At 37.5% G+C, this 12,686-nt stretch overlaps 2 protein-coding genes across 9 annotated transcripts; one reads left to right on the forward strand and one right to left on the reverse strand.

The window, feature by feature from the left end:
• The first annotated feature begins 1,217 nt into the window (after window positions 1-1,217).
• Window positions 1,218-3,306, forward strand: LOC132049412 (syntaxin-121-like). Its single transcript, XM_059440206.1, has 2 exons — window positions 1,218-1,944; window positions 2,570-3,306. The coding sequence occupies exons 1-2, from the start codon at window positions 1,454-1,456 to the stop codon at window positions 2,988-2,990; spliced, it is 912 nt and encodes a 303-aa protein (XP_059296189.1). The 5' UTR covers window positions 1,218-1,453; the 3' UTR covers window positions 2,991-3,306.
• Window positions 3,307-4,693: 1,387 nt separating this feature from the next.
• LOC132049410 (pentatricopeptide repeat-containing protein At5g65560) lies at window positions 4,694-12,453 on the reverse strand. 8 transcript variants are annotated; one of them, XM_059440205.1, is made up of 6 exons: window positions 9,501-12,453; window positions 6,977-7,217; window positions 6,633-6,892; window positions 6,272-6,538; window positions 5,798-6,089; window positions 4,877-5,004 (listed from the first exon to the last, which is right to left on the reverse strand). In XM_059440205.1, exon 1 carries the CDS (start codon window positions 12,345-12,347, stop codon window positions 9,642-9,644), a length of 2,706 nt encoding a protein of 901 aa, XP_059296188.1. In that variant the 5' UTR covers window positions 12,348-12,453; the 3' UTR covers window positions 4,877-5,004; window positions 5,798-6,089; window positions 6,272-6,538; window positions 6,633-6,892; window positions 6,977-7,217; window positions 9,501-9,641. The 8 variants fall into 8 exon arrangements, 7 of the variants coding, with proteins under 7 accessions (XP_059296185.1, XP_059296188.1, XP_059296187.1 ...); XM_059440204.1 differs by having other exon boundaries at window positions 5,798-6,116; XM_059440203.1 differs by having other exon boundaries at window positions 6,178-6,538.
• Between the last annotated feature and the right edge of the window lie 233 nt (window positions 12,454-12,686).

The raw sequence follows: 12,686 nt of genomic DNA on the forward strand, positions 1-12,686 counted from the left end.
TGTGAATCTTTTTATCGACTTGCCAATAACTCATTCAGGGTTACGTTCTTATAGATTCTTCATTGCCTTTTTTGTTTCTTTTATTTGTTCATCAACCAATTCCCTCCCCTGCTTTGTGTGGGTCTGTGTCCTTGCCAGATATGTCTGAATTTCGAATAAAATCCAACCATGCTAATGTAATCCTGAACATTGTTGCCTAAATCTCAGGGGATAATTGTTACAAAAACGTGTCTCAATTACAACCAACCTCCCTCTCCTCCGTCTATTTATTTACAACTAATCCTACTTATTTTGTTCTACTAATGCTAACTAAATAGCACTATGGAGATGTAACACACGCTTCATCTCTATGACCGTCATATCTAATCTAGAACAGTAAAGGGCTCACAAACAAAATATTAATGTGTGGGGATGTGATTTGCTAAGTGTAGCTCTATATAGTTGCTTCAGAGTTAATGTTGGAACTCTTATCATTATATCAATGCATAATAAGCTCTTCATACTACCAATTATTACTACTATTCTATAATAATATTTTTATTATTAATATATGTAATTTTTCATATTTGTCCGTAGCATAAACAACCTTTGCATTATAATCCCTCGATAGTTAATATTCCAAAGCCTCTCAGATCAGAAGATTCTCTCCGTATTCAAAATTCTTTGACGTATAAACCCCGCCCCTGTTTAGACCCAATCAATCTTAACCAGACTTTTGACCCTTATCCTTACTTCCTACCCCACAGGCCACAGTCTTGATTCAACACCTACCCACCCCTCCCCCTCTCTCTATATATTTATTTTTTAATTTTACTCAATGTCTGATATAGACTTGATTTCCAATTAGATTAATTTGAATTCGCATCGAGAAGTTCACTCCAAGAGGTAAAATGCTCCTTTTAACGGCTACTCAATACTCACCCCTGATTAAAAATAGAGAAATAATCATCACTCCACCACAATTTTTGGTCTCTATTTAATAACTTTTTCGGTTTCTCACGATGCCAGGTCTTTTTTGGGGCCCGACTAATTCGAATTCATGTTGGGAAGTTTCAAAGCACGGCAAATGAAGAAAGATTTCATATCCAGAGCTCGAATCCAAACATCTAATAAAAAATGGAGAAGTACTTACCATTCTATCGCAGTGTTTGTTGGTCTCTTTATATTTATATTGAAGACTAATACATTAATATGAATTGACTTTTTAAGCTCTTATTTTTCCTCTGACTTGTCACCATAGTTGTTGAAGCAGACGACCCGTTTGACAAGTTCTCTCCAGCCTGCCATTCCAGAACTAGTTAATTCCAACCTACCCCCCAACCCCATCCCCCACCCCTTTCCGAGAAAAACCCAATTCATTTATTCCTTCATAACTAGCCAGATCAATCAAAATTTTAACCAAATCTTGAGCATTTTTTTCTCTATTTTTCCTCAAGAATTTATCTAGTTCAAGATGAATGATCTATTCTCAGGATCTTTCTCCCGTTTCAGAAATGAAGATCAGTCACCAAATCAAGAATCCCCTGGTATACAAATGAAACAAACAGGTGGTCATGTCAATCTTGACAAATTCTTTGAAGATGTAGAAGCCATTAAAGATGAGCTTAAAGATCTTGAAAACCTTCACTCCCAACTCCACAATTCACATGAACAAAGCAAGACTTTACACAATGCTAAAACTGTTAAAGATCTCAGAACCAAAATGGATAACGATGTTTCCATAGCTTTGAAGAAAGCCAAGTTCATCAAAGTGAGATTAGAGGCATTAGATAGATCTAATGCTGCTAATAGAAGTGTACCTGGTTGTGGACCTGGAAGTTCATCTGATAGAACAAGAACTTCTGTTGTGAATGGATTGAGGAAAAAACTTCAAGAATCTATGAATCAGTTCAATGAACTAAGGCAAAGAATGGCATCTGAGTATAGAGAAACTGTTCAGAGAAGGTACCGTTTAATAAAGTTTCAATTTTGCATCTTTGTTATCTTAAATTGAGCAACTTTGACTTTTGATTCATTCGTGTCCTTGCTGTTAGCAAATTGTTGTGTATTTGTCCTTGTTATTAATGAAGCTCCAGCGTGAAATGGATAAGAATACACTTGTCCAAATTCTTCAAAAAAAAAAAAAAAGTCAACTTTAGACTATAGTTCAAAATTACTCTCAAGGCAAATTTGTGACTTTTTTCTAACGAGAGGATTGATATTAGACCAAAAGCCAAGCAGAGGGTTTGAATTTCTTATGACCCAAGTTTGATAATGAGTGCCGGTGAGATTTGAAATCAGGAACTCTACCTACTTTCTTTACATTAAATTATGTCGTATCTTATCTAAAAATTTAAATTGTTAGATAAAGCACAATCTGCTTACTTGAATAAAAATGTTGTCAAGACGTCCTTCAAGACCAAAGTACGTGAAAATTCATTTATATATTGTATACCGAGGAGACTCGAAACCAAAATCTCTAACTGCTCTAATATTGGAATATATTGAAATATGTGATTAGCTCATCTAAAAACTCAAACCGTTAGGCAACTGCGCTTTTAATCACTTAATTATATTGTGGGTTCTGCAGGTACTACACGGTGACGGGAGAAAATCCAGATGAAGGTACACTGGATAATCTGATATCTACTGGTCAAAGTGAGACATTTTTGCAGAAAGCAATACAAGAGCAAGGAAGAGGGCAAGTAATGGACACTGTTATGGAAATTCAAGAAAGGCATGAAGCTACGAAGGAATTAGAGAGGAATCTGAAAGAACTGCACCAAGTTTTCTTGGACATGGCTGTTTTAGTGGAAAGTCAAGGAGTTCAACTAGATGATATTGAAAGTCAAGTCAACAGAGCCAATTCATTTGTGAGAGGTGGGGCTCAGCAACTTGAGGTAGCAAGAAAGCACCAGAAAAGTTCAAGAAAGTGGACTTGTATTGCCATTATTATTTTGCTGATTATTATCTTGGTGGTGGTTCTTTCCCTTCAACCATGGAAGAAATGAGAATTAGTGAAATGTTATTATAGGTTATGGGTTCCACTTGTGAAATCAACTATTGCTTACATCAGAGTAAGCTGCCTACATAAATCCTTGTTGAGATGCAACCTTCTTCGGATCCTACATGAATGCCAGATGCTTCGTGCTTCGAACTATCCTTTATTTTTCATTTTTTTAATGTTTATAGTTCTCTTTGTAATTATTGTTTTTGATAAGTAGAATTGTGCTGGAGCCTGTTTAATTTTTTTAAACCCTCTATTTTGTCTTAATTGTTTGGTTATACACATTTGCATTTTAATTAAATGTAATCTTCTTTTGGTGATTCTTCTGTTTCCTTTTTGGACCTTTCCAAAATCCATATAAATGCATGTGGCATGCCACCATGAAGATTCAAGCCTGCGATTGTTTCACTAGGCTTCAAAGAACATGTCATATTAAACTTGTAAAAGTTTATTATACCCTTAAGAAAGGTTTGACAATAGACCAATTAAACAAGACATTTAGTGTACACCAATAAAATACAATTAGCCAGCACATATGAGTTGTCTTCATATTTGTAGCATTAGCAGCCTAGCATTAGTAAATTTATTTCAGGTTTGAAGTAGAAACTGATTTCCACATGCCCTCTCGACGTCTTTTTTTTTTTTTTTGGAACCCGCAGCCGCTACCCTTCGGTGCGCACAGCAGTAAACCCGCCCTCCCGTGTAATAGCTCGCAAACCACACAAGAGAGATAACCCGCACTCGGGACAAGCCCCGTGCGACGAGCTCGACTTAGAAGGCAAATCCCTTGCTGTCGTAGGCAGGGGGTTTCAAACCTGAGACCTCCATTATGAAAGCCCCATGCTCAACTAACTGAGCCACCCTTGCGGGTCCTCTCGACGTCTTCTGTCCAGTCTTGTTTCATTAGTCAAAACCTTATCGAGGTCAGAATATTCCATGAACCTCTGTGTAGCAGCTTCCCGGACATGCCTCTTTTAACTTTTGCTACAAAGTCTTCAGGCGTACCTGGAAAAATTCATTCGACGGATGGTCCAATTTTCCCCATTGCAAGATCCTCAGCCATGGCAGGACAGAGCACAATCACTGCAAGCAAAAATATGTACATTAAAAGGCTGAACTGTAAAGAATCGAACCGGGAACATGGAAATGGTAGAAAACAACATTGAAGTGGTTGTGGAGGTATGCTCAAGACTCGCATTCTTTATGGGGGAAAGTGATCAAATTGAAGTATGCGGAGCTGGATTTTTGGGCTACTAAGGAGGTCAATAATCCATATGGTGTAACTGTCGGGAGACCAATAAGAGCATGGTGGCCTCTTTTAAAGAGCCGCTCTGTTATCAGATATATAATGGCAACAAAACAACTTTCTGGAAGGATAGGTGGTCGGGAAACAGGAGCTTGGAGGAACTATTCCTGATATGTTTGCTCTGGCACAACATCAGAACAAAACAGTGGCTGAAATGTGGTCACCTCAAGGTTGGGAGTTGATTTTAAGAAGAATGTTGAATGACTGGGAAATACCTAGACTAGTTGAGCTTTATAAACATTTGGAGTCTTTCCAAGGGCTGAAGGATGGGGTGAACTGTTTGTGGTGGATTGGGCATAACAAGGGGCACTACAAAGTGAGTTCAGGATATAAGATCATGAATATGACTGAGCCACAAAACTCTAACTGGCCATGGAGACAAATTTGGAAAGTTAAGATACCTCTTAAGGTTGCATGCTTTACATGGTTGCTAGCCAAAGAAGCTCTTTTGACACATGAAAACCTGAGAAAGAGAAGGATTATCTTAGTTTCAAATTGTTGCTTATGTGGGGAAGCAGCCGAGACAGGAGGACATCTGTTTTTACATTGCAGAATTACTGACCAGCTATGGAAGACTTTTATCAATCTCAGAGGCATATCTTGGACAATGGCTAGCAAGATTGTTGACAATCTCTAGCTGGGAGGAGGCTGGGATTGAGGCAAGGAATAGAAGCTACTGGAGGATCATTCCAGCTTGCATATGGTGGACAATCTGGAAAGAAAGGAACTCCAGATGTTTTGAGGATAGAAGTAGCACTCTACAGAAGATCAAGCAAGACTGTATGTTGCTATGTTGCTTTTGGTGTACAAAGAATCCCTCTGTAGGTGCAGAATCAATCCTAGAAGTTCTGGACTCATGTTAGGATTTTACTTTCTTAGCTTTTTAGTTTTCTTTTTCTTTTGTAAAGGTACTGGTCTATAATACAAAGTTGTTACCTGTTCGGAAAAAAAAAATGGTGGAAAGCAACTAGAATCAAACAAAAGGCAGTAAAGGGTCTGCACTCAACATCGAATATCTAGTAGTTGGAAGTACCATGTCAATGAAAAATCACAATAAAAGAAAGTGCATACAGTATTTATAGAAGATGTCGAGGAGAAAAAATTTAAGACCCTATACAAGTAAAGTCATGCATGAAGTATTTACCCTTTAAAAGAAGAAGAAATTTTGCACCCAAGTAAAATTGAAATGCCCCGGGTGAGTGTACCTGTCTCACACTCCATATCCAACAAAAATCAGGTAGGACGTGTTCAATTACTTTACAAGGTTAGCCTTGATGATCCTACAAATATATTTATCATCTTAATCATTGATGCATTAACAGTAATTCTAAAATCATTGTGCCACAGGGGAACAGAATGTAAATAATGTCAATTCCATTAAAGTCCCTTAGTGATGCTTTATATATCATTGGACAAAACAGAAAAAGATGCACTGACAAATGCCTAATATGCGTAACAATTTCTACATTCTTCATTAATAAAATGTTCTACAGAAGGATTCTTACCCATGAAGAGAATCATCTGCATCATCTCTACCTCTGTACTCGGCACTTCGTGAGCAACTTCCCCGTTGCCAAATACATCCAAATTAAACCCATCAAGGTCAGTTTTGTGCTTTTGCTAACAGATCTATCAACTCCCAAAATCCCTTCTTGCAAACCATTTTGCCTAAGAAATATGCTCCTTTAGAGAAAACTTTCAGGCCGCTTTGTCTATCTGCAGCTGCTTTTTCTCCTATTTTCAGAAACTTTGGGATTGACACCATGAACATCGCAGACCAAGAGACTTGGGTAAATCCTGTGTAGCAGCAGAAAGGCAACGAACCTAAACAGTGAGATTGACATCTCAAATAGGACAAACATGAAATAAGAGGCAGGGTGTTTACAATTAAAGCATCTTCCATTGCTTAATGCCATGCAACCAACAGTTTTCCTTTTTCTCCTTTTCCCATGGAGAATTAGTCCATAGACTAAACATACCTTGTCACAATATGCTCTCGTGACCCAATTGTTAATGTGCTTCACAATAAAAGCTTGAAGAACCCCATTCTTTCCCCTCTTGACATATTCCAAATAGTTTGTGTGGACGATGCCAGCAGCATGATAAAATTTATCAGTCTAACGTTTACCAGGGTAGTACCAGTTGAGATGTTCTGGCTCCTCTAAAATTGCAATACCGGCATCCCTTGCTAAGATAAACTAAGAAGTGTCTCCAGCTGGTATTATACCCCGCCTTTCTTAGGAGAACTGGAAGGTAAAAAAAATTAGTCAATAATCACATCCATCTCAACATCTTTGCCTATCATATTATAATTTAGTTAGCTAGTTAAAGAAGGACTACCTTTCCAGGGTAAAACGAAATCTTGAAGTCAGCCTTGAATCCAATTCACTCCTCGAGTCAATTGTGTATGGAACCAGCAACTTAACATTCTTCTTTTCTGATTTGGCTAAGTAAGCAGCTCGGAATAGAAGATTTATAGGAGTTCCCATAATCCAAGGAAGCTTAGCAGCTGTGACTATTGCTACACACCTTTCATCACCTGATAGGTTCTGCTTGGTAGAATCTGCCCAAAATCCATCTTCATAACGGTGAACAGTACACTGAAGGACACTGACAATGTTAAATCTAGTTCATCATTCATAATTTCACTGTCAATCAGTTTAACAATAAAAAGAAAAATTCACCTTTAATCAGTGAGAATCCTCCTTAATCTACCCTCCTTGAGCCAAGGGTCTATTGGAAACAGCCTCTCTACCTCCCAAGGTAGGGGTAAGGTTTGCGTACACTCTACCCTCCCCAGACCCCATTCGTGGGATTACACTGGGTATGTTGTTGTTGTAAACAGTGAGGACCCTCCTTCAACCAGAAATGGGCGTGACTGAACTAATATGCCAACAGTTCCGCCACATCAAGTGGTGGCACTCCCTGCATAGATGAAGAACATGTGAGGATGGATAAGGAGAGGAAAAAGTGTCTAGTCTAATTACTTTCAGTCTACTAGAATGGAATTTGATCCTAGTTCAAATTCACCAATAATTTAACCCTCAGAGAATAGTTCCTAGTTATAAATATTATGTCCAATTTCCAATAAATGTTAAAATCCAAGAACAGACATTTTGTGTTGTTGACATGTAGTCCACTTTTATACATGAAAGGAAAGAATAGTTCGTTTAGAATGTTCATTTCATACCTAATTCAATTAAATTCACCATTTCAAGATTTTCAGAGAAGTGGAGGCTAAGGGATAGGAGAGGTAAATGAAGAGAAAAATAAGAGAAATGCTTTTCATTCCACTTGCTTGGAACAAAACTTGACCTCATCAAATGTTAAAAGATAAGACACCAACCTTTGTCTCTTCTGGTTCCTTCCAAATTGACTTTCGGAGAAAAATAATATATTAATCACATGGATCAACATACAACAACAACAACAAACATACCCAGTGAAATCCCACAGTGTGGGGTCTGGGGAGGGTAAAGTGTACGCAGACCTTACCTCCATCGCGGAAGATAGAGAGGCTGTTTCCGGAAGACCCTCGGCTCAAGAGAAAACATGATGAGAAAAGGTCAGATAAGCAGAGCAGCTCAAAGCAATACGAAAATGAAACTAACGAAAGCGAAAAAAATGATAAAAATGAGAAAACAGTGGCTACCACAGATAAATACGATAATCGTGGTACACGGACTAACATATAGTTGCACGAATCAAAGGACAAGAAAATGAAGATCAAAACCGCAACTACTAGTACGACGGGATACTAGCCTTCTACCCTAATCTGAGTCCTACATAGCCTCCTATCTAAGGTCAAAATCAAGGATCAAAATCAACTATAGAAATATGAGCAAAGACAACTTATTTAACAAAACAACACATAAAGGTAAAGAAATCCAGCGACAGAAGGTAAGAACCAAAAGATTTAAAATAGAAAAAGCCACTCTCTATGCCTGACGAGCCGAACAAACCCAATCTTGCCTCCCAGTCGCGACCAAAACTACTCATGTACTACCATTTAACAATTAACACCAAAGAGCCCGTTTGGCCATGAGAATTATTCAATTTTTTTTACGGAATAATTTTTTACTTTATTTCAATATCAGTGTTTGTTTATAAAATTTCGAAATCCAACTTTGGAAAAGTGCTCCAAACCTGTTTCCCAACTCCATCTTCATAAATTCCAAATAAGGTGCTCTCTTCTCTCCTTTGCAAAAAGTATAACCACACACAACTCCATCTTCAACTTCAACTTCATAAATTCCAAATAAAGTGAAAAATATTTGGAATCTATGGCCAAAAGCCTACTAAGTTGAATAAAAAGAAACCATCAACATTTGACTTAATCCCACAACCCAAAAAGGAAGTTCCAGAAATTATCAGCATAAAGATGAGACACCCCATGGAAAAACCGACACCATTAGCAAGCTCATCCACAAAATGGGAATTTCAAAAATAAGAGAAATAAAGTATCAAGAAAATATCTAGCAATATGAGAAAAACATGCACCACCTAAAGAGACATAGTAGTGCTTATCCTGAAAAGGAGATAGAATTGCACATACAGTCCAACTATTGCTTTTAAAACTTTACCAGGAGAAGGCATATCAGATAATAATGAATCGTAGTACTCGGTAATTCTATATAATAAGAGAGGGGTGAAGGAAAAAGAACCATAGGGGTAAACTTTCAGTGTAAATCCATCTTTAGTGCTGTATGAACTAAAAGGACACAACTGGAAAGCTAACAATGTGAATTACAGCACAAACTTAAAACGGATAGCACCTTGCTTAATAGTACTTATGTTTAAAACATTGAAGAACGAAACTCAGACTCCATCTATGATGAATAAGAGGTCTTTTAAGTTACAATTTTCGCAATTTTTTTTTAGGGAGAAGAGGTAACTAGCTTGTTATTGAAAAGCCTTTGTGACTGTCAGTAGCAGCTCATAACCACTAGCCTAAACAGATCATTCATCAAAACCAAACACCTAACATATTTCTTCAAACTGAGCAATAAAATGACAAGCCTAAAGAGTTCACATCATTTGGAAATAGAATCCAAAAAAACTTATTTTAGAACCAGAGAGTGAGACATAGTTTTTTCTCAATTTTATCACCCTTCCACTTAATAAATACCTTAAAGAACATGAGAAAGATGAAAATAGAAGGAGGAGTGGAAGAAAAAGATAAGAAAGCAACGGAAACTTGCCTGTTACCTGTCAGAAGTAGCTGCATATACCATACGATGACTCCAAATTGATCTCATGGATGACAAATTCCCCTTAAAAGAATAGCCCACAGGAACGGAAATGAGAAATCATTATTCAAGTAACAGGATAATAAGGGAATTTCATACTTTATTTGTTGTCTGTTCTATCGAGTCCCTCTAGCAGCAATGAATATGTTTGGGAACTAAGTCGAGAACCATTTTTCTCCATAATATCCAACAACTCAGAACATCTATCTACAAGTCCCCTCTTAAGTAACCCATCAATTAGAAGCTTCCAAGCTACTTCATCATTATTGTACCCACAATCAAGAAGCCGGAAAAAGATCGCCTTAGCTTTATCATTGTTTCCATCATCATACAACCCACATATAAGGAGCTTGTACGACTCTAAGCGTGGTAAAAAACCTTGTGTAAGCATAGTGCCAAGAAATCTTGCTGCATCCTCATACATTCTCAACTTGCAACAACAATTTACCATTGAGGTGTATATATCTTCACAAGAAGACATTCCGCAACTCTGCATATGATCAACTAACCTCGAAGCTTCCTCGAGGCGTCCTTCTCTACAGAGTCCAATAGCAAGCGAACTAAAAACATTTGTATTTGGAGGACATCCATGTTCCCCCATTTTATCCAAGAGTTTAAGCAAAGTTTCATATTTCACTACTTTCCACACGTCAGCAATATTAAGATCAAGTCCTCCTTGGGACAAATGTTTGATCAAAACGGAATAGGTGTAACCAGAAGGTTCATATCCAGCCTCAAACATACATTTTAGCATATCAAAGGCTCGATTTAATAACCCTGAACGACCATAACCATCAATCATTACTGTATAGGCCATCAAATCTGGCCTAACTCCTACCTCTTCCATCTTAGCCATCACATCTTCTGCTTCTTTCAATTTCCCTTCATTGTAATATGCAACAAGAAAGGAAGTGTAAATGCAGACATCAGGCTTGTGTCCCCTAGAAACCATTAAACTAAAAACTTTGTCTGCATGGTCAAAGGCACATTCTTTTAGTAGTTGCTCAATCAAGATACTATAGGATTCAATTGTAGGTTCAACACCACTTTCTTTCATCCTTTCAAGTAATTGGGCTGCTTCTAGCTGCTTACCCTGTTTACATAACCCGTTAATCAGCACATTATAAGTACATGCGTTTGGGGAGCAACCTTCCTCAATCATTTTCTTAAACAATGTCAAGGCAAAATCAACTTTTTCAGCCTTACAATGTCCATCAATTAGAGCAGTGTACACTGTAACATTAACCTTTATACCCTTCTCTTTCAGAGAACTAAAAACGGTATTAGCTTCTTCAAGTCTACCTCTTTCACATAAGCCATCAACTAGAGTACCATAAGTCCACTCATCAGGAGCCAAACCGTTCTCCTCCATCAATCTAAGCAACCTAAATGCATTATCTATTTCACCCTCTTTACACTGTCCATGAACTAACAAGTTAAAAGTGACGTTACTAGGAGACAATTTACGCTCAAGCATCTTATCAAGTAACGACATTGCCTTATGCACTTTTTTCGTCCTACAAAAGCCAGAAATCAATTCATTGTACGTACGTACATTTGGGACACAATTATTCGATTCCATCATCATGTGAAAAATATCTAATGCAACATCAACCAAACCTTTCTTACAGTATCCATCAATCAAAGCATTGTACGTCACTACACTCGGAACTAACCCTTTTTCCGACATCAAACTTAATAACTTTCTTGCTTCATCCAGCTTTGAGTCTTTACACAAACCATCGACGAGAACAGTATAAGTATGAACATTCGGCTCACAGCCTTTCTCCTTCATTTCATTAAACAAACACAACCCTTCTTCCCTCCTATCCAATCGACACAATGCATCAATAAGAACCGTGTAAGTCCTAACATTAGGCGAACAAAAATCCTCTCCCATTTCCAAAAACAACTTCATAGCATCATCAATCCTCCTCGTTTCACACAACCCATGAATCAAATTATTATACGAAACCACATTCCTTCGACAACCCTTTTTCGACATTTCCCTAAAAACCTTAAAAGCACTATTCAAATCCTTTTTCCTACAATGCCCCAAAATAAACGACGTATAAGTATGTGTATCGGGACTCAAACCAGCTTGCAAGATCTTACTCAAATAAACCTCAGCTTCAACAACATTACCCATTTTACAATAACCATTAATCATTGTATTAAAAGTATAAATATCAGGCTTAATCATATCATTCAACATCTCATTATACACACATTTCATCTCATCAACCATAACGAATCGCGATAACGACATCAATAAGGTATTATAAGCCCACCCATTAAGCTTAAAACTCAACCCATCACTACATTTATTCATATCTAACACAAAACCCATAACAAAAACAACATCTTCAGGTGTTACACATGATTTAATCATAGAAAGTCGGGTTTTTTCTGCAACCCGAAAAAGCTTATTGGAAATTAAAATACGTAAAAGGGGTACGTAAGATTGAACATTGAGTTTGAAAGAAGGGTGATGGGAAAGGTAATTAAAGAAAGAAAGGGCAATATGGGGATTAAGATTAGGGTTTTGTGAGAGGAAAAGGGAAAGATTTGAAGAGGAAAGTGAAGGAATAAGAGTGTTTAAAGAAGGGTGTTTTTGCCAATTTGGATGTGAAAGGAGATTGAGGAGTTGGTGTTCAATGGGGGGTTGTGATTGTGATTGTTCTTGGATTGAAGAAGAGATGGAAAATGGGAAAGATTTGATGAAAGAAAAGAAAAGTGAGATTGATGACTGACCTGAACGAAATGGGAATGGAGTATGCAAAGGTAAAGCAGTCCATTGTATCATTTTCTTGGAAAAATTTGATTCCAAGAATGAAGAAAAGAGAGAAGAGATCAAGTTTTGAGATTCATTGAAGAAAAAAAGCTATTGCTTAAACACAGCGGCGATTACTTTGCTCGCTGAGTGACAGGAGGCAGGTCTTCGGCGTTAGTTCCCTGACATTACAAGGAGTGAAGTGCAAAAAAGAAAGGGGAAAGGGTCAAAAATAACCCTCTACTTTCAAAAGTTGATTACTTTTACCCTCCGTTACAAATTGGGGTCAAATCTACCCCTCCTCGTATAAGTTGGGACCAAATATATCTCTACCATCAGTTAAGTTTTAAAAATACCCCTTATTTCTAATAT

The sequence above is a fragment of the Lycium ferocissimum genome, chromosome 3, assembly GCF_029784015.1.
Source record: "Lycium ferocissimum isolate CSIRO_LF1 chromosome 3, AGI_CSIRO_Lferr_CH_V1, whole genome shotgun sequence".
Lineage (NCBI taxonomy): Eukaryota > Viridiplantae > Streptophyta > Magnoliopsida > Solanales > Solanaceae > Lycium > Lycium ferocissimum.